This window comes from Fundulus heteroclitus, chromosome 19 (genome assembly GCF_011125445.2).
Source record: "Fundulus heteroclitus isolate FHET01 chromosome 19, MU-UCD_Fhet_4.1, whole genome shotgun sequence".
NCBI classification, from domain to species: Eukaryota; Metazoa; Chordata; class Actinopteri; order Cyprinodontiformes; family Fundulidae; genus Fundulus; species Fundulus heteroclitus.
Genome location: NC_046379.1, coordinates 19,102,881 through 19,121,319, shown reverse-complemented (window position 1 = coordinate 19,121,319; position 18,439 = coordinate 19,102,881). Strand labels below are relative to the sequence as shown.

Here is an 18,439-nt window from a genome sequence, read left to right as displayed (position 1 = left end):
AATGCACCGACCGACTCAGCGCCCTTAAACGAGTCCCAAACGCCAGAATAAAAGCCTTGAGTGGCGGTGAATGAGGCTGAAAATGTCTGGAGCTGCAAAACACGGCCAAGAAAACAGAAGTCCCATTCATTGGGAGGGTGGAAGCACACGGTCTAAATTGTCTGGCGAAATAAAGATCCCAGAAAGAATAGGACATCTGTCATTTTGTCTGCAGGGATCACAGCTAATTAACCGATTCGCTGTTAAAATAACAGGATACCAGCAAATAAAAAAATAAAATAAAAAAAACAACCATGGCATTAGGCTACTCACCATCTCGAGATGGGTGAGTCAACACAGAGCTTGCTGCTCCTTTTTTCTCCCGGAGGTCCGTCTCCGCTTCAAAGACACCTTGCACCACGCAGAGAAGCTGCGGATGCGCCTGAAGAAGAAGAAGAAGAGGAAGAAAAAAAAACAGGCAGCCAGTCCGACGTGTTTGCAGCAGCGGGATGGGATGAACCCGCATCCGTCGTCTTGATCTCCAGAAAAGAAAAGAAGAAGAAAGGACGCTGCCTATGGAGCTACCCGGGCGACGCGCGTTTCCCCGCACCGCCCCCCCTCCTCTGCCGCACACCGAAAGCAGATGATGGTTGCGAATTAAATAAATAAATGATTAAATTAAAGCTGGGGGGCGTGGGTGAGGGGGGGCTACTCCGATGTGCTGCATATTAAATTCACGGCTCGGTGTGAGAGGACGCCATATATGCTCTGGGATGGGATGCGATGTGGAATAACTCCCTGCTGGCCGTGGCCCATGCAGGCGCTACCTTGCTCTGTTTACCGCTACTGCGGCGGCAGGAAGCGGTGGAGATGCTGCTGCTGATGCTGCTGCTGCTGCTGCGTGTTGACATACAACCACCCCAAGCACACACACACATACACACACACATACATACACAAAATTTGGTTACAACCACGAATCTGTGTTTCGTAGGGCTTTTACGTGCAAACGATCACATTCGCAATCAGCAAAGTGTTGCCTGTTTGTTCATAGTATTCTTTTTAACCCCATGTAAGCTGACACCCTAAATCAGCGGTGCCACTTAGACTTAGACAACTTTATTTGACATTTTATATGCACAGAGTGCGTGCAGAACGAACTTTCGTTTGCATACAGCTGGAAAATTTGCGGTAAATTACAGTAAATTACAGGATAAAGTGCAGCAGTGATTTAACAGTGAACAATTGAAATGTAAACAATGCAGGAGAAAGAGACAGTGTGCGATCACAGTGTACAGGGGAGTATTTTTAAAAAACCATTTGTATGTGCAGAAATTATTGTGCAAAGGGCATTTGTGCAAGAATGCATTTTAAAAACGCCAGAGAGTTTGGCAGCATTTGTAATGCTAGATAAGGATGCAATGATGTAAATGTGCAAATATGTGAATGTGGTACAGAGTCCAATTCATAGCTTCAGCAGTTCAACAGTCTGATGGCAACAGGGAAAAAGCTTTTGCAGAACCTGGTGGACCTGCACTTGAGCCAACGTTGAGGGGAAATTACTAGAGGGGGCCACAAAGTTGATTCTTAAATAAAAATGCAAAACCTAATTTCACTGTGGTTTTATCTTATTGGAATTTTTGTTTTTTTACTTTTACAAGTGAAGCCCTAAACTACACATGGAATATTGTAATTAAAGAAAAGCAGATCTGTAATTCATGTTCAATCTGAAACTGATCTCACATTTTTGCCTTATTAAAAGAAAGGCATATATTTTCAGATTATTTTTTTATTTAAATTTATTTAATTTTTTTTTTTTTTTTTTTGGGGGGGGGGGTCGTTAGCCTCGTGAGACCATCCTGATCTCGCGAGCTTTCAAGGTTTCACTCGCAGATCAGTCTGGCTACTCTCCGTTGAAGAAAATTTGGAGCCGTTCACCAAACGAACGTCCAATCAGCGTTGGCTTTGAGGCGGGTTGAGGTGTGACGCAACGGGAAGCGCGTCAGTTCAGTCTAAAGCTGTGTCTCAATGCGGTACCGCGCACGTGACGTCACCGTCTCAAGAGCAACGCCCCTTTTGCCGCTTAGGTAGGGCATACAGGAGAGAAAGCACGGATAACCCAGCTATTACAAGCGCAACAGAAACAGCGATATGACCGACTTTATAGCCGTTAAACTTTCCCAAGAAGATGTCCCAGGCGCACGGTTTACTGGTCGAACTGTAGAAGAACACACCAACCTTCAGCTCAAACGATGGCTTGAGGTTCGAGGGCTTAAAAAGACTGGAAAACAGGCCGAGTTGATGAACGGTAAGCTTTGTTTTTTTTTCCTGCGCGGCGATCATGGCAGCGTCGGCCGTTTTTTTTTTTGTTGTTGTTTGCAATCACCGTCCAGGAATGGGTATATGTTTAATGTTTGTCTCATTTGAAATGTTTTTGAGTAGGCTATCCTGGTAGCAGGCTATCATGTTAGCGCCTGCTACCATGACAGCCTATATGCTGTCATGGTAGCAGGCGCTACTTTATTAACATGTCGGCCACCAAAATACTCTTACCTTGACTTGATGTCGCTGGAATTGGGTCAGGATGTTCTTCGGTTGTGCCCTTTCCTCCGACAAAATGCTTGCTACATATGTACTTGAATTTGGTAACTTTTTCCGGGTTGAACTGTTGTGTAGGCCGACCGCCCCGGTCCCAGCGCACACATTTCTCCTTGGCAGTCTTGAAGAAAACATCCTTCATATGCGGCCGATCAGCGTACCTCGAGTCGCTGTTGCACGTTCCATAGCAACAATGTTTAAAAACCATGGTCTTAGATTTGGAAAAAGCAGTCGTTTACCGAGTAAAACCTAGGCTAACGCACGTCTCTTTTAAAGCAAAGCAGCGGCGGGTTTCAAAAGTTTGCCCCACTGCGTACCACGTGATGTGACGTCATTGTGACGTTGTGTTTCTAAAAATAGCTCGCGCGCGGTACCGCATTCGGCGGCTGCGTCCTTCGAAGGACGCATTTTAAGGCCGGTGACGTCACAACGATGCGCGGAGGCTGTCCCATTTGGCAAAAATTCTGAGGACGCTTAAAATGCAGCCTTCAAATGCGTCCTCCTTTTCCCCGAATTCTGAGGATGCACCGCGACCATCCTTACTGGCCTTGCCTGCCATAAGATTTCCCAAGGTGCTTTGCTCGCTTTTTTTTTAGTAGTTTAAGAAGAAGAAAGAAGGCGGATTTTCATCAAGACTAATGGAAAGCAGCAGCAGCGCTGGCAGTAGTGCTGAGTACAGCTATGTAAGTAGTTTGTTTTTATTTTTTTTAACTGAACATTATTAAAATACATGACGGTAACGGAGCCACCGGAATTTGTAGGACCAGCTATAGCTATAGCTTAGAGCTAATCTGTTGATACGAGACGTTCAACAACATTAAAAGCCTTCATAAAAATGTCACAATTTTTTATTTTAACCTACATCTTATTGTAACTGTGCTGATAGCCATGTCCCTCACAAATCCGATCAATTTATTCTCACACAGTTTATTACAAGTGATTAGAACTGTCAAAGCTTAATGCAGCTGAAGAAATAACATCAGTCCAGCTGTGCTGGGCTGTCAATACTGCAAACGTTTTGTTTGAATACTCAATAACGTATAGTTAATTTACAGTACAGTATAATAAGGTTTAAAGTATAATTCACTTGAAGAACAATACTGGCGTAATTATACAGAACAGTCATTTTTCCTGTTGACATAACAGAAATATGCTTTACATGTCGTTTTGTTCTAGGGAGCAGGGAGCATACAGAGGAGTTGATAAAACTCCGTGGGCAAAATAACCACCTCTTTACCAGGGCCAAAAATACTGCCGCAGTCGGATGGAGGTAAGAGTTGAGACATAATTCCATATACATGTTGCATTTATATGTAAAAGTCACACAAGTTCAAAGAAGTCCTGTTCAAACACCAACGTACAAATATAATCTTTTGATCACATCAAATGATGCCCAGATGTTACTTTTTTTTTAATCTTATAGTTGTGATATTAGTGACCCTTGTGTGTTTATCTCTTCTCATTTCTCTTGTTTAGAACAATCCTGCAAAAAACGGGCCTGGAGGGTGAAGTTGAGCCACAACAGGCCAAAAAAAAGTGGGACAACTTGGAAAAAAAAATACAAAGTATGTTCAGGTTTGGCTAATGTAATGAAATACACACACACACATATATATATATATATATATATATATATATATATATATATAAACACTCCATCTGTTGACACAAATTGTTTTCCTCTACTTTAGGAATGCAAAGATCCAGGGACAGGGCAGGAGGTCAGTGGGAAGCCTACTGCTGCCACCCGGCCATGGTTTATCCTCAGGTTCTGTGTTGCTGTTATTGTTAAATTAAATTGTTTATAAAAGTTATTGTTGTCTGTGTGTTCTTAAAGTCTTTTAACCTTTTACATCATCTGTTTCATCACTTCTTTACAATTTAAGTAAACTTAGAACAACTTCTCAGTGATAACATCAATTTATTTTTAGGGAAACAAGTATTTACAATAAACTATCAAAAACATTTTAACTATTTACAGAAGATATAATATATATATATATATATATATATATATATATATATATATATATATATACACAATTTTGACTGAGCAGGAGTCCCTGGTGGTGCTGCTGGACTGGATGGGATGCCACACAGATGACCTTGGAGTCTTATCACTGCGAGTGGGACATCATCTGGGGGGTGGGGGATGCCTCTCTCCACTGTTCACCACATCGTCCATCAGGGTTTGCAGGGCTGACCCAATCGACGGCTGCCATGTTCCTAAAAATGTTTAAGACGACGCAGAAAATGACTTTACTACAACTGTTTTCATAACCCTTACATGAGAAAAGCTAAAAAGTGATTATACTTGCCATCTAAATGTAATCGTGGTCGGGTAGACCCTCCTCCAGGGCAGACACCTCGGCAGACAGCTGGTCCCGCCAGGGAGCACCGCTGACTGCCTCCAACACGTTCTCCCCCTCCTCATCCTCTGGCATGTCGTCCTGCACTTCATCGTCTGGGGCCATGATGTCACCGGCTCCCAGGCAGATGTTGTGCATTTAAGTTGATGCAGCGGTACATCGGCCTTGTCTGGATAGAGACATGAAGATTAAGAACAACAGGATTAGATGATAGCAATGTCATTTTAGCTGATATAATTCTAGTGAATGTTAACCCCTTAACGCCTGGTGTTGCTAATTTGTGACCAAACAATTCTGGCCTTTACTTATTTTACTTCATCTAGATCCCCTATTTAACTTTTTTTTTTTTTACGTTTTTATATTTAGATTTATATTTCCTGTATTATTTTTTCGTTATATAATTACAAATAAAATCAGGCAGTAAGGGGATAACAATTTAGACAAATAATGATTTATTTCTCAATATTAGTTTGGCTTCTCAACACAACATTAGTGATAGTGAAAGTAGTGATTTAAGTCAGTTATTTACAGGGTTTGTACACATTTAACTATTCAATTCAAATTACTAAAGTTACAAACATAAGCCTATATCAAGTCTTACAAATAAATATAACATTTTATATTTAAACATATTCATCAATCTGCTGACAAGCGTTTGTTTAATAACTGGTATATTATGATCAGTAGCAGGCCCCTGTGGGTGAAAATAATAGCAGGTAAATGTTACCTCTCCACTGCGCTCCTCCAGCCTGAGAAAAATTCGTCGCCGGTTTTACTGCTGCCGAAGCCGGCTAAACTGACTCTCCTCCTCCAATAACAAGTAAATAAAAAAAATAATTCAATATCCATTTTTTTGCGTCGTTTATCGGCGCTGGTGCTGTTTTCGCCGGGCTTGGGGTAGACGTGATGACGTCGTGTCGCAACCAGGAAGTGCTCCAAAGGCTAGACCGTCCCATTTACCAACGGCTGAGGATCCTCCGGAGCATCCTCCGATGGCTGGGTCCTCCTAAGGCTGAGTAGGCTGGGTCCTTCGAAGGACGCAGCCGCCGAATTGAGACACAGCTTATACAACATGGCGGCTTCAGCCGATGAAACTAGCGTTAGCGTGGCTATCGAGCAAGTTTTATCGGAATTACAGAGTATTTCTTTGCTGAGCTAACGAGCCTTTACCTGCAGCAGCAAGAGTAGCTTGGCTTGTGGTTGTGTTTTCGTCGTCGCTCGTAAGCGACGACGAATCTGATTGGTTTATTTGGCCCGTCTATCACCAACACAGGCCAATCAGCTAACCAGTATTTTCGCCCCTTCCCAAAATTACTTCAACGGAAGGTTTCCAGATGGATATATGCGGAGCAAATCTATCTGGCAGAGCCAGGTTAGGGGGTCGTAGGCTAGTCTTAGCAACCAGCATTGCAGTCCGGAACCACGCATAATCATTCTAAGGGCCCTCAGGCCCCACTTTGGACACCCCTACCCTAAATAAAATGCACTCCAAGAGCCCTGAAAGTGTCCAATAGAGACAAAACTTACTAAACGGTCGCACTTATTGCTTGACAGTATTTTTTGCAAAGTTTCCAGATCATTTCACATTTTGTCACAAAACAGCCACAGAATATAATTTAGATTATTAATATACGTCTGTCATAGACTGGTGACCTGTCCAGGGTAGTGTTGCACCGATACCGATACCAGTATCGGATGGGGCCCCGATCCAGCACTAAAATGTTGGTATCGGTATCGGCAAGTACCAACAAATAGGCACCAATACCATTTTGATGTTTGTATGTCACTTGAACACAGCCTTCTCTCTCCCGACTAGTATTATACATGTTATATAAGTTCATGAAAGTTTCACTATTTTGGCATTTGAGAGCCAAAACTCAGGGTTTAAAAGTGATTAATCAATTATTAATGTAATTTTACTGTCTTACTGTTGCACTACTATTATACATGTTATAATTTCACGAATGTTGCACTATTATGGCCTTTGAGAGCCAAAAGTTTATCCAACTATTGTCACCCATTCCAGGTAGGCAATAAAAAGTTCTACTACCCTAAGTAGTATGCAGTTCTTCATATATACACATACTTATCAATTTCAAACAGATGGTATCTGTATCGGCCAATACTGCACAGCCAGGCATCGGGTATCGGTATCGGGGCCAAAAAATGGCAGCTGGAGATAGGCACCAGCAACCCTCGTCACTCCACACGGGATAGACGTGTTAGAAAATGGATGGATGGGTATACTGTACAACGTCAGTGTAGAGCATCATTTTGAAAAACTAAGTAAAGGATATGTTATGAATTTAATATGATATATTTTTTAATTTTTTTCCCCCCCAAGAAGAAATAAGAGCAATTTGTTATGTTTTTCAGATTTTCTGCCCCATCTCCCTTTCCTTAAGACAATAAAATAGAGAGAATTAACATCAGACATCACCTAATCAGTAACCACAATCCACCTGCTTGGGATCTAATTTCACACATATGGTTGTTCTGTGAAGGACTAGAGCATAGAGAACATTTGAGAAACATCATATAGACCAAGAAACACGCTCGACACATCAGCGATAAAGCTGCGGAGAACTTTGAAGCAGGGTTGACCTAAAGAACATCCCAAGCTTTGGAAATCTCACATAGCTTTGTTAAATCGATCATCTGGAAATAAAGAGTGCGGCACAGCTGCAAACAAAGACATGCGTTACCCAGGAGGCCGACATTCAGAGAACCAGCCATAAGGTCCACGGTAAGGAGCTGCAGTTGTCTCCAGCTCAGGTTGAGCAGTGTCAACAGGACAACTATTGGTTGTGCAAATACTTCTGTGGGGGGAGTTTCAACCTGCCAGCCGGGCAAACCACATTAATCCAGTCAGAGGTACAACGACGTGCCTTAAATCAAGCGAATGTGTTAGAATGGCCTAGTCAAAGGTCACAGGAAAAATGTATTGTGAATTTGTGGCAAGACTTGGAAACTGCTGTTCCCAGAAGCTCTTAATCCAATGTGACTGAATTTGAGCTATTTTGTGAGAAACATGGGCAAACCTTTCCGTCTCCAGGGGTGGAAACTGATAGAAACATAACCCAGCCAACCTGGACCTGTAACCACAGGGTGAAGGGTGTTTGAGCAAAGGATTGATCCTGTAGAAATTAATACATTTCCTCTCCAGTTTTCGGACTGAAACCTGTGAGGTTTTGCTGTCAACAAAATGTAGATAAAGAGGCATGAATACATTTGGCAAAATGCAAATTAGTGATGGCAACAAAGTTGAACAACCATCTTAACTGGGTTTTAATTAGTGGGATTATTGTAAACATTAACCTGCCAGACAGATTATCTTGGAATGGTTTGTAAACACATTTGGACATCTAACGAAAGAGGGTCAGTTGCAAAGATACCAACAAATGTGATTTATTTTCCTGTTAAAACTTTGGAAAAGCTTGTTGAATGAAAATTTGCAGAGGCCTTTCTGAACTGATTAAAGTTCAGGACTTGTAAGACACTGGTTTCAAAATGAATGATCCAAACTGAAAGTTCAGAGGCTTAAAAGCACTTAAACAGAATCAAGCTCCAGATGCGTTAGATCATCCCAACCTCCCATTAGGCACTTGGGTCAGAAAGCTGTCTTTCATTGCAGTTGTGGTGTTTGAGTGGAGCTTAGTGAAATTTCAGATAAATCTAGGATTTCTAGAGAGAGTGTAGTCTGAACAGAAATACAGGGAAGAAAATCTGAAACCAGATGTCCCAGAGTAACCCAGAGACAAGTGTTCTGGTTTGAATAGGCGAAACTTTGTCAATTGGCCTACAATCACAAAAGATCTGCTTTCTTATTCAGAAGAATTGTTTTTTTAAAGAAATATGAAAACTTCCATGCTGTCGAGGATGGGCTTCAAAATGAAGATAAATGAAACCCATGCATGCACAGAAGGGATAACAAACAAGTCCATTCTGGGTAAAAAGATTGCGCAGTCCATGAAGAATGTAAAATGAAAAAAAGCTTCTACATCTGAACAATGACCCATAGAGACCTTGGCTATATGTGAATCTCATGAAAGGCATTCTTTATGGATCACACGTTCCAATGACTTGAAGTAGTGTGGGAAATATTTTATCAATGTGCAAAACAATAATCTGAAAATGAAATGGCGCATGAAATGTGAGACATAAACATGCCAATAAACAACATAAACTCAGTGTAACATTGATCAAATTGAAGAATTTAAAGCTGTATGACCTGAAATAGAGGAGGATGTCTCCGCTTCTAAAACCCCATTTGAGATACTTGCTGGAAAACTGGATTCAATTTTTTTATTTTTTTTCATAAAGAACAAGAATATCATGCACATTTACAGTAGACGAATGCCTGCCTCTGGTTAAAGAGAAGCTCGCTTATTGGGACACCCCAGTGTCTTTTTGACAGACCTGCTGTGACCTGTGTAATTCCAACCTATACCGGCCGCATATCAAGAACATCTACCTAGTTCAGGATAAAACAACTGGAATATTTCCAGATTTGTTTAATCTATTGATATTGTCTTATCAGATAAAAAAAAGTCACGAGCCAAGCAGGAGTGTGAAAGTGTGTCATTCAAATGGTGCAGAACCAAAACCGAAGGATAACATAAAAGTTGGCTGTAATTCCCATACTGATAAAATGTGAAGCATGTGCATTATGAATGAATGTGGGGTTTTTTTTGGTAGGCTATGACAACATTCCACACGTCGGTATCTGATCAGTTTATTCAAGTGATTCGTGCAACAGCTGAACTCCATACCAACGCTTACCGCAGTGAGACACCATAAATAATAAGGTGAAAGGAGAAATACCGAGCATTATCTCTACATTCACAACAAGTGAGCAACCTGTTTCCCTTACCGTTTGCATTATTAGGGCTCATATTAATATTGCAAACTGGGATGTCTTTGAAATATTATTTCTCTAAGCAGGGGCGGTTCTAGACCAAATTTACCAGGGGGGCCAAGGTGGGGCCAGTGTTTTTTCACAGGGGCACAGAACATAAAAATTTAAAAACAATAAAATGGTTAACTGTGTAACTGTGTAATGATATTAAGTGAGCCACTTGTGGCTCTGGAACTGCAGGTTTCAGACACCTGATCTAGCAATTGAAAACTTTGCCCCCTGCTCAATACAGCTAAAGCTAAAGGTGAAACATTTTAAGTTTTAAATTATTTTTAGAGTAAAGCTAGGTAAAAGATTAACATTGGTCAAAGTGACCAATCAGTTATGGTTTCTTTGCCATTGCGAATAATTATGAGAAGTTTATTTAACATCATGCTTTTAGTACAGGGGCCATAACAGGGGCCAGGGCCATTTCTACAGGGGCATGGGCCCCTGTTGGCCCCTGTCTAGAACCGCCCCTGTCTCTAAGTATAACGGATTCCTAATAATTAGTTGGAAAGTTCAGGAATCAGAGAAAGACCAAAAAGTAAACTTGCAGTTCCAGTAATCTCTGTAGACTATTTGAGTCACCGAAAAAAACGCAGTTTAATTAAAGTGCAAAAAAAAAAAAAATTAAAACATTCATGACTGGAGTCATCATCTTGCACAATAGCCGTAAATCATTTGAACTTTCTGATGCAATTTGCTCTCGTCCCGCAAATGGAATGAGTTTTTCAGTAGTATACATCATAAAGCCTCTCTGATCAGTCCTGCCATCTCTGTCGCTCTCCACCGAATATCGCTGCCCATTTGCGAGTTATTTCCAGGTAGATGGTGGGCTTATTGGGCAGATAGTCCAGGTACACAGTTTGGCCCGTTTTAGGAACGGCCGTCTCGATCTGGGTCCCCTCGTGCCACTCGTTAAAAGACGTAATGGAGATAAAATCCGGTCGGGACTCCATCGCGGCGCTCAGCGAGGTTTCGTAGTATTTGCCGTTGATGCGGTTTCTTGTGTTTTTGAAGTTCCACGGCCGCACGCTCGTGTCGATGTATCCCGGCCCCACGCTCGGAATGAATACGAGGTCGTTATCGTCGCAGAAAGCTTTGATTGAGACCCAGTTGCGCTGGGTGGAGCCGTACGTGAAGCCGTTAGTGGCGAAGTAGGTGTAGAAGCCGTCGAACCCTGCGGTCAGGATCTCCCGCTTATGCTTCTCTTCTACCAGCAGGGCGATGAAGATGGCGTCATACGGGGTGTCCCTGATGCTGCCGCTGTCCGTGTGCTTCAGCAGCTTAGCCCATTGCTCCGAGTTCATCAAGTATGAGTCATACACATAGAAAAGTGGAAGCAGTTTGCCATTGTTTGTCCGGTACTTGAAAAATGCAGGATGCTCTCCATATCTGAGAAGGCAAAAGCAATTAGTTGCAAATGGAAGCATCTTTTCACTGACAGTGGGAGACGGTGGAAAGAGACAGCTAATCCACAGCAGCACTTACTTCTCAATGATGTATTTGACATTGGTAAACATGTTGATTTCATCTCTTCCCTTGTAGGGCTCAATATGAAAGGCGACCTGCAAAAGGGAAATTATTAGATTTCCATCCTGGTTGAACAGAGTAAACATGTTGATACTGCAAAACGATAATCTAATTAGATTCCTAGAAAACACAATGCTTTTGTTGTACACACCTTGATATGGTATTTCTGTGCCACCTCCAACAATGAAGGTATTATCTCATCGATCGGCTCACCGTTGTCATCCTTCGTTGAAGGGGGATACCAGGAAACAGCGATGACGCCTGATGACAAAAATAACCAAACAGGTTCCATGCCCTCTGAGACCAAAGGCAGCTTTGTTTTAATCGTTTAAAAAAAATTCCTAGAAACACGTAGAAAGTCAAGCACTGAGTAAAAGTCTTAGCTCATTTCTCCACATTTTATTTCAAGGAAGTCAAGTTTTTCCAGTGATGAAGTTTGTTTAAGTTCAGTCATCCATGAAGTAAGACGCCGACTTCTGGCCCTTCGGCTCATTCTGAGGGATCCCTAGACGTTCCTAGACTAGAAGAGAAATACTGTCCCTTCAGAGAGTGCTGGGTGTCACCGGCGTCTCCCCTCAAAAGGTATGGAACGCCGCCAAAGTGCTCAAAATAAATAAATAAAACATTATGAAATAATTATTTACTTGAATAAATAAGAGATAAATATATGAAGTGACAATGAAATGGTGAAATAGCCGAATGTATAATAAATTATGACCTCACTGTTATGAAATAATTTAAATTTTTCTTTAAAAATGTGCATGCCAATATAAACTTTTACTTTTTTTCACAAGAAAATAAATTGTTATTGAACCATTATTATTTAATTCATTTTCATTTCAAAATGTCATTTTTTTATTTCATAGTGCTGTTTCTCCCAATGGCCTTTTCACTTCATAATGACACCTTTCAGCAGAATCACTTCACCAGCCAATCAGTTTCCGTGGGTAGGACCTGCACCCCCATTGGCTGACCCTTAAAAAAGTGATTAGTTTTTCCTGGCTGCTCCATAAACAGCTTACTATAGAGTGTGTCCGACAAATGTGCCATTGCGGGTTGAAGAAAATGTTTTAACCGGAAACAATGGTGGAGAGGAGTGAAAAGCTGTGAATAAAGTTGGATATATTACGCTTTCTGTGACATAAACTTTAAGTAACTTTTGAAAAGATTTTAGGTGAGAAGTTAGCTATGATAACCCGGAATATATGCTCAGTGTGTCAACATATTGCTTAATTTTAAAGGTGCTTGGATGTTCTTGGACCGCAGCCCTGGGTCGCATCGTCGGCGTCCAGCTGACGTGGCGACCGAGGCTCTCCATGCCGAGAGAGGACGCCCCTCTCCTCGCCAATTCCTTTCAAAGTCCCAAAAGGCACATGGCTTTCCAACTCCTGCTGGCTTTCCGCAATGAGAAATAATTCAGACCTCAAACATCACTGTTTGGTTAGTCCATTATTATTATTCTATACAAACAAATTGATGTACATTTTGCTCAGAAAGTTATAGGGTTAGTGTTTAAGTTAATAAATTACATAAATATTTGTCGTCAATGAATTTTGTTTAGTGGTATGTTTATAGATCAACATAAGAATAAAGATGTGGCTGATTAATGAATGGGAATGAGATGAAAGATGATAAAACTACATTTTAATACAAAAGCTTGTGAGCCATAATGAATACGTAAAGGGGAAAAATAATAACCGCGTACAATCATTTGTAGAGGACACAGCGGGATTAACCTTTGGGCTCCATTTGATCAGCTTCACAGCTGCTTTGCGCTATCTCGGTTGTTAGGCAACATGAGTAACACTAAAGTGAAGACGGTGACAGCCGCTGGAGTTTTTACCGCCCTGATCCCAATTTACAAGCTGATCTCTTCCCATATTCTCTTTTTCGCGGTTGACGAAGAACCCGGCCCGCGTAGAGCGGTCCCTTCAAAGGATGCGGTCCTGAATGGGAGCTTCAGGCCCGACTGGAAACTCTGTGATGGATTGCTTTGGTCTGGGCAAAGAAGCAGCCAATCACACTGCTCGCCCCGACCCGTGTCTCTTGATTGGCAGGCGAAGTGATTCTGCTGAAAAGTGTCATTATAAAAAGGGAAAAACACCACTATGAAACAAAAGATTACTTTTTAAAAAATGACATTCTGAAATAAAAACTAAAATGAAATTAAATAAAAACACCAACAATAATTTACTGTGACACATATTAATGTGAATTATTTCTTTTAATCATACACATTTTTAAAAGAAGAATTAACAATATTTCATAATGAGATAATATTTTTTTAAGCATTCAGTTATTTAAAAATTATATCATCACTTTGAATATTGACATATTATTTATTCATGTATATTATTTCATAATGTTTTATTTATTTATTTCATTTTGAGCACTTTGGTGTTCCATACCAGGGAGGTGACCATAAAGAAACACCAATGGGAGGTGACCCATAGGCATCCTCATCAGCGGCTCAAACCACCCCAGTTCACTTTGGGGAGGGAAAATTTGAATTTAACTATCAAAGAAGTGTTTTCATTTTAACATAGAGGTTTCGAGTTGCGCTCATGACCTGTGATCTAAACGCTTACAAAGGGAACTTTTGTTTAGGACAGAGGCGATGTAAGACCAACTGAGATTGTTAAATAACAAAAACTCTGCCTGATGAGTGTTTGAGATAACAGATGTTTGAAGGAGTGGGCATCAGCATCCTATGGGAGAAGTGAATACTTCTGTATCTACGTAGTGAACTATTTGCTTTTGTAAACTTTTAAAAGTTTGTAAAATTCTCTCTAAACTTGTCTTGATTTCTTAAATTTTCTTATTGCACTTTTCTGCATGGAGGAGCAGCAGCTTGACAGGGATTTAGCCGTTACCAAATGGTCTTCACATACTCATAACTGGATTCTATAAATAACTTGGATGATTGTAAAGAGTGAACTTAACATTGGGAAAATTTGGTAAAGAAACTTATGCGCCAAAAAACACCTAAAGATAAATGAAAGAGACACTTTGGGTCTCACTGTTTCATCCCAACTGGACTGGTTCTCTTGACCTAGCGGCCACTTCTACATTAGAACGCCGCTAGGAAAAATATATTCTACCTTTTTTTCCCCCCAACATCATGTTTAATATTTAAAAGAGTACATTTTTCAAACTCGACAATAACAATATCTTTCTGGCTGGAAGCAAACGTCAAGGACCCAGAGTGCACTAGAATATTCTCAGCAGAGGAAAGGTTAAGGTTTCATTTTACTGAAATTTTTAACCTTACCTCACATCACTTAGAGAGAATTAGTTACGACACAGACTGAAGGGCATATGGATTTCTACTGAAGATTTTAAACATTTTATCATAAATTCATAGTCATTGCATCTTGAACCTCAGGAGCGGTCTGTGGACTTATAACATGGTTTAGTTTGACCTAACGTCACCTGGGACATCAATACTAAAATGTTGAACTGCAAAAATATGAGAATTTTAAAATCATTAATAATAATAAAATAATAATAATAATAAAATCACTGATAATCCTTGATCTGAAAGCTGAAGAATCAGATTTTTCTTACCAATGGCTGCTGTACGTAGCTGCTGCATGTGTGCCTCCAAAACAGACGGGTCCCTGGAACTGTACGGCCCCAACGAGGGGTAATAGTTGGCCCCAATGTCGTCAGGGGGTTTGTGTCTTCCTTGTGGGTACTCCTGAGCCACCTTAGCGTCCCAATGTGGCAGCTGTGGATGGTCCCAGTGGATGTATCTGCCATCAAACTTTGGGTTTCCATACCATACATAGTAGAAGGCGTGGAGATAATAGTTTGGAGGGGGAAACTTCCTCAGGGTGCTTTCCAGCTCCGCATCCTTGTCTGACTCAGCAGGGTCCTTCATTTTGGTCTCTTCGGGACTTTTGTTGTAGTCCCTCTGGTTATGAGAAGCAGTCTGTCTGTAAAGATTTACTTTAATCTCCCCAGGACTTTCAAAAGGAGAGTCCTCGGGGGTGAGAGCCTTCAAAACCAGCGTTATGATGAGCAGGAGCAGCGCCAAAGCGATTAAGGTGATGCAGGATTTGAGCCTAAACCTAGCCATTCTTCATTCACAGCCGGGAGCTTCCCATAGTTCATTGTTGAAAGAGCAGCGAGGGGCTGGTGGCGGACACGGTGCAGATGGAGCGTTGTTCGGTCTGGTTGTTTGGGGAAACAAGAAACACTCAATTTGATACAATATTCTGGTTACTTTGATTTTATGTAAGAAACAGATGGTGTAAAATTGTTTGTTTTAAAGCTTCTGGTTTTAAAAATCAGGTTCTTTTAACCTTTTGAATAAAAAATAGAGAGATTTGACATGAACTTAAAACATATGTGCAATATATTATGGTTCGAATGATATACCTTTACAAGAAAACAATAAGCTAATATTGCTTAAATCATAGACCAAACAATACTTAATTTAAATGTGAAATCAAAGGAAGAACAAAAAGGTCTAAGAAGCTTTTGAAAAGTGAAACAGTAAAGAGGCATGATGTCTGTCCTAAAGATAACTGGGAAGAGAAAGTCTTACAATGTCTTTTATCCTTCAGAAATTCCAATTTTATCAGCCATGCTACATGCCGCATTAGAAAATACTCAGGGGCCACAAGTTTTTCCAATTAAAAATAGCAGAATATAATTTGATTTAGACTGTTTTCCTGTTACCCACCAAGCAATAAATTTAACAGGCAATGCTTGAATAAAAAAAAACAAAAAAAACAAGACATGAACAAGTTATTGTCGTTTGGCTTAGTGAAAAGTGTAATGAAAGTGTACAGTTTCCTCACGTTTTGGATCAAACGTTTTCTATTTCGTTGGCCAAGGAGATCTTTGTAGATAGGTTCCAGCAAGAAATTTAATTTTAAACCCTTGCTGTGTGTAACTAAGTTTACTAAAAGAGTGTGCCCAAGTCTGTGTTTTAAGTAAAATATTTGCTGCCCTAGTCAATACGTTAAAATGACAGCACAGATATAAATTAATAAAAAAAACAAAGCTAATAAAAGAAAACATTTTCTGTTGCATCTTACATATTTCAATAAATAATATAGAACTTTGTCTTTGAAAATTTAAATGCAGATGGAAACAAAACGTTTCCAAAAAGCTGTCCTGGCCACACTTTGGAAATCTGTGATCTACATTTTTTTAGAGAATTCACATAAAGATTGTTGATGGTAAAGCTGAACAAGCTAATCAAATGAATCCTAAAATAAGATGTTAAAATCAGTTTGAAATGTCTACTCTGTAATCTTTTTAAAGCTAAGAGTAAAATCCCGCTAAGCTGCAAAATTGTTTTTTTTATGCCGACTGCTCTCAGTGACACAGAACCTGTGACACAGCCTCAGGTCCAAATATGAACATTTGGATCTTGATCGTTTAAAAACCTGAAAGGCATCATTTATAGATACAATAAGTACATCAATATCTAAAATCTTAAAATGAAAACCAGACGTTTTTCCTATAGATAGATAGATAGATAGATAGAATGTTTTATGTCTACAAATATTTGTCCCACGATCTAGAGTATCTTTCTATATCATTCATCAGTTTTTCAGATATGCCGAGACAGCAATGTAAGTACCTCACTTTACATTAAAGATTTAAATTTTTAAGACAATAGTGTATTTAGTTTTTATCAGCACGCCAGTTTACCCCAAATACATTAAATAAAAAAATAACTAATAATAAAATGGGTGATCTTAAATCATCCCCCAAACATTTTCTGATTGGTGCATCTCTAAATGTAGCTGCTTTGAAATGGGCAGCTAAAGGAAGGCCCCGTTGTTACATGTTTTCAGCCAAAGTCGATGTAAACTACACTGAACTTCAGACTTAGCAGCAGCTAGCATGGCACAGACGTGATAGCTTTAATTAGCAAAACTAAAAGACTCGCCTTCGCCCTCTTTAGATTAAAGGCATTTAATTGTTTGAAATGCAAACAAACCTGCTGTAACAACGAGTGTGAATCTTTATGAGTTATTTCCGCGTAACATGATGCAGAGGACGGTGCACACAGAGCTAGCGCTTCTGGTTCAGCACTCGTCCTGGGAAGCATCACAGATCTAAAAACGCTCCGCCAGCACCGCAACCACCCGCTGTGTCCCATCCATGTTTATATACAGCTGTGACAGCCGCGGCTGCGTCATCTTAGTGGAGCGGCCTACAGCGCCCCCACCAGGCTGGAAGCTGTGACACATAAATCTGTCACGAAAAATACACAACGTGAAACTGAGCTTTACTGAAAATTATTTACACTCGTAGCAGCAAACCTCACTCGCAACATTTTCAGGATATTGAAACCTCAAAAGGGGTTTATAACCGCTATCTGAAGATGTAATGCTGTTGAAATAATGCAAATTTAAGTACCAAATGCCATTCTGTCTCCACTACGATTGAAACTCGATCCAACCTGTTCTGTGGTACCATTTCAATGTCACACTTCATTATTCTAATTGCATCGTTTCTAGATATGGTTTGACCTTTCATTGAATATGTATTCTGATACAAACGTTGCAATTTTATTTATTATTTTTGCTGTGACAAAATATCCCTCCTTGGATCTCTCTACATAAAATTGAACAATATAATCACTGGAGCAAAGAGCACCCTTAAAAGTTTCATACCACCTTTGCTTTTTCATTATGGTTAAAAATACAACCCACCTGATTCGGAGACAGCTTCTTTCCCACTTCCCATAAGGACACTAAAATAATGATTTCCTAGATGGCTATCAATGTTATCCTATTACACTTGTATCTTTTATTTCTTTCTAGGGGGGCAGCAAAGAAGCCACTTCTCTCCAGGAAAAACATCAGGGACAGACTGATATTCTGCAAAAGGTACAGGGAGTGGACTGCTGAGGACTGGGGTAAAGTCATTTTCTCTGATGAATCCCCTTTCCGATTGTTTGGGACATCTGGAAAACAGCTTGTTCGGAGAAGACGAGGTGAGCACTACCACCAGTCTTGTCTCATGCCAACTGTAAAGCATCCTGAAACCATTCATGTGTGGGGTTGCTTCTCAGCCAAGGGAGTCGGCTCTC

At 40.4% G+C, this 18,439-nt stretch overlaps 2 protein-coding genes and 2 long non-coding RNA genes across 5 annotated transcripts in view; 1 reads left to right on the top strand and 3 right to left on the bottom strand.

Moving 5' to 3' along the window:
• Positions 1-843, bottom strand: part of fut9a (fucosyltransferase 9a) — a 30,172-nt gene extending 29,329 nt beyond the window's left edge. For both annotated transcript variants that reach the window (XM_036151138.1, XM_036151139.1), the window contains exon 1: positions 313-843. The gene's annotated coding sequence lies outside the window, so the exon portion shown is untranslated. The remainder of the gene's footprint in view (positions 1-312) is intronic.
• Positions 844-3,020: 2,177 nt separating this feature from the next.
• Positions 3,021-4,368, top strand: LOC118566966. The gene is made up of 4 exons (XR_004933400.1): positions 3,021-3,260; positions 3,754-3,847; positions 4,054-4,142; positions 4,269-4,368. It is a non-coding gene; the product is annotated as an uncharacterized LOC118566966 (long non-coding RNA).
• Positions 4,369-4,993: 625 nt separating this feature from the next.
• Positions 4,994-5,945, bottom strand: LOC118567066. Its single transcript, XR_004933452.1, has 2 exons — positions 5,674-5,945; positions 4,994-5,115 (listed from the first exon to the last, which is right to left on the bottom strand). It is a non-coding gene; the product is annotated as an uncharacterized LOC118567066 (long non-coding RNA).
• Positions 5,946-10,335: 4,390 nt separating this feature from the next.
• Positions 10,336-17,484, bottom strand: manea (mannosidase, endo-alpha). The gene is made up of 5 exons (XM_012861587.3): positions 17,342-17,484; positions 14,947-15,554; positions 11,531-11,640; positions 11,338-11,414; positions 10,336-11,241 (listed from the first exon to the last, which is right to left on the bottom strand). Exons 2-5 carry the CDS (start codon positions 15,458-15,460, stop codon positions 10,608-10,610), a joined length of 1,335 nt encoding a protein of 444 aa, XP_012717041.2. The 5' UTR covers positions 15,461-15,554; positions 17,342-17,484; the 3' UTR covers positions 10,336-10,607.
• Positions 17,485-18,439: the final 955 nt, after the last annotated feature.

Excerpts from the sequence above, each read along its gene's own strand:
- manea (XM_012861587.3), bottom strand. The coding sequence starts at position 15,460 with ATGGCTAGGTTTAGGCTCAAATCCTGCATCACCTTAATCGCTTTGGCG. Across the intron at positions 11,641-14,946 it reads GCTACGTACAGCAGCCATTG|GCGTCATCGCTGTTTCCTGG; the intron begins GTAAGAAAAATC and ends TTTTGTCATCAG. Across the intron at positions 11,415-11,530 it reads CACAGAAATACCATATCAAG|GTCGCCTTTCATATTGAGCC; the intron begins GTGTGTACAACA and ends TCCCTTTTGCAG.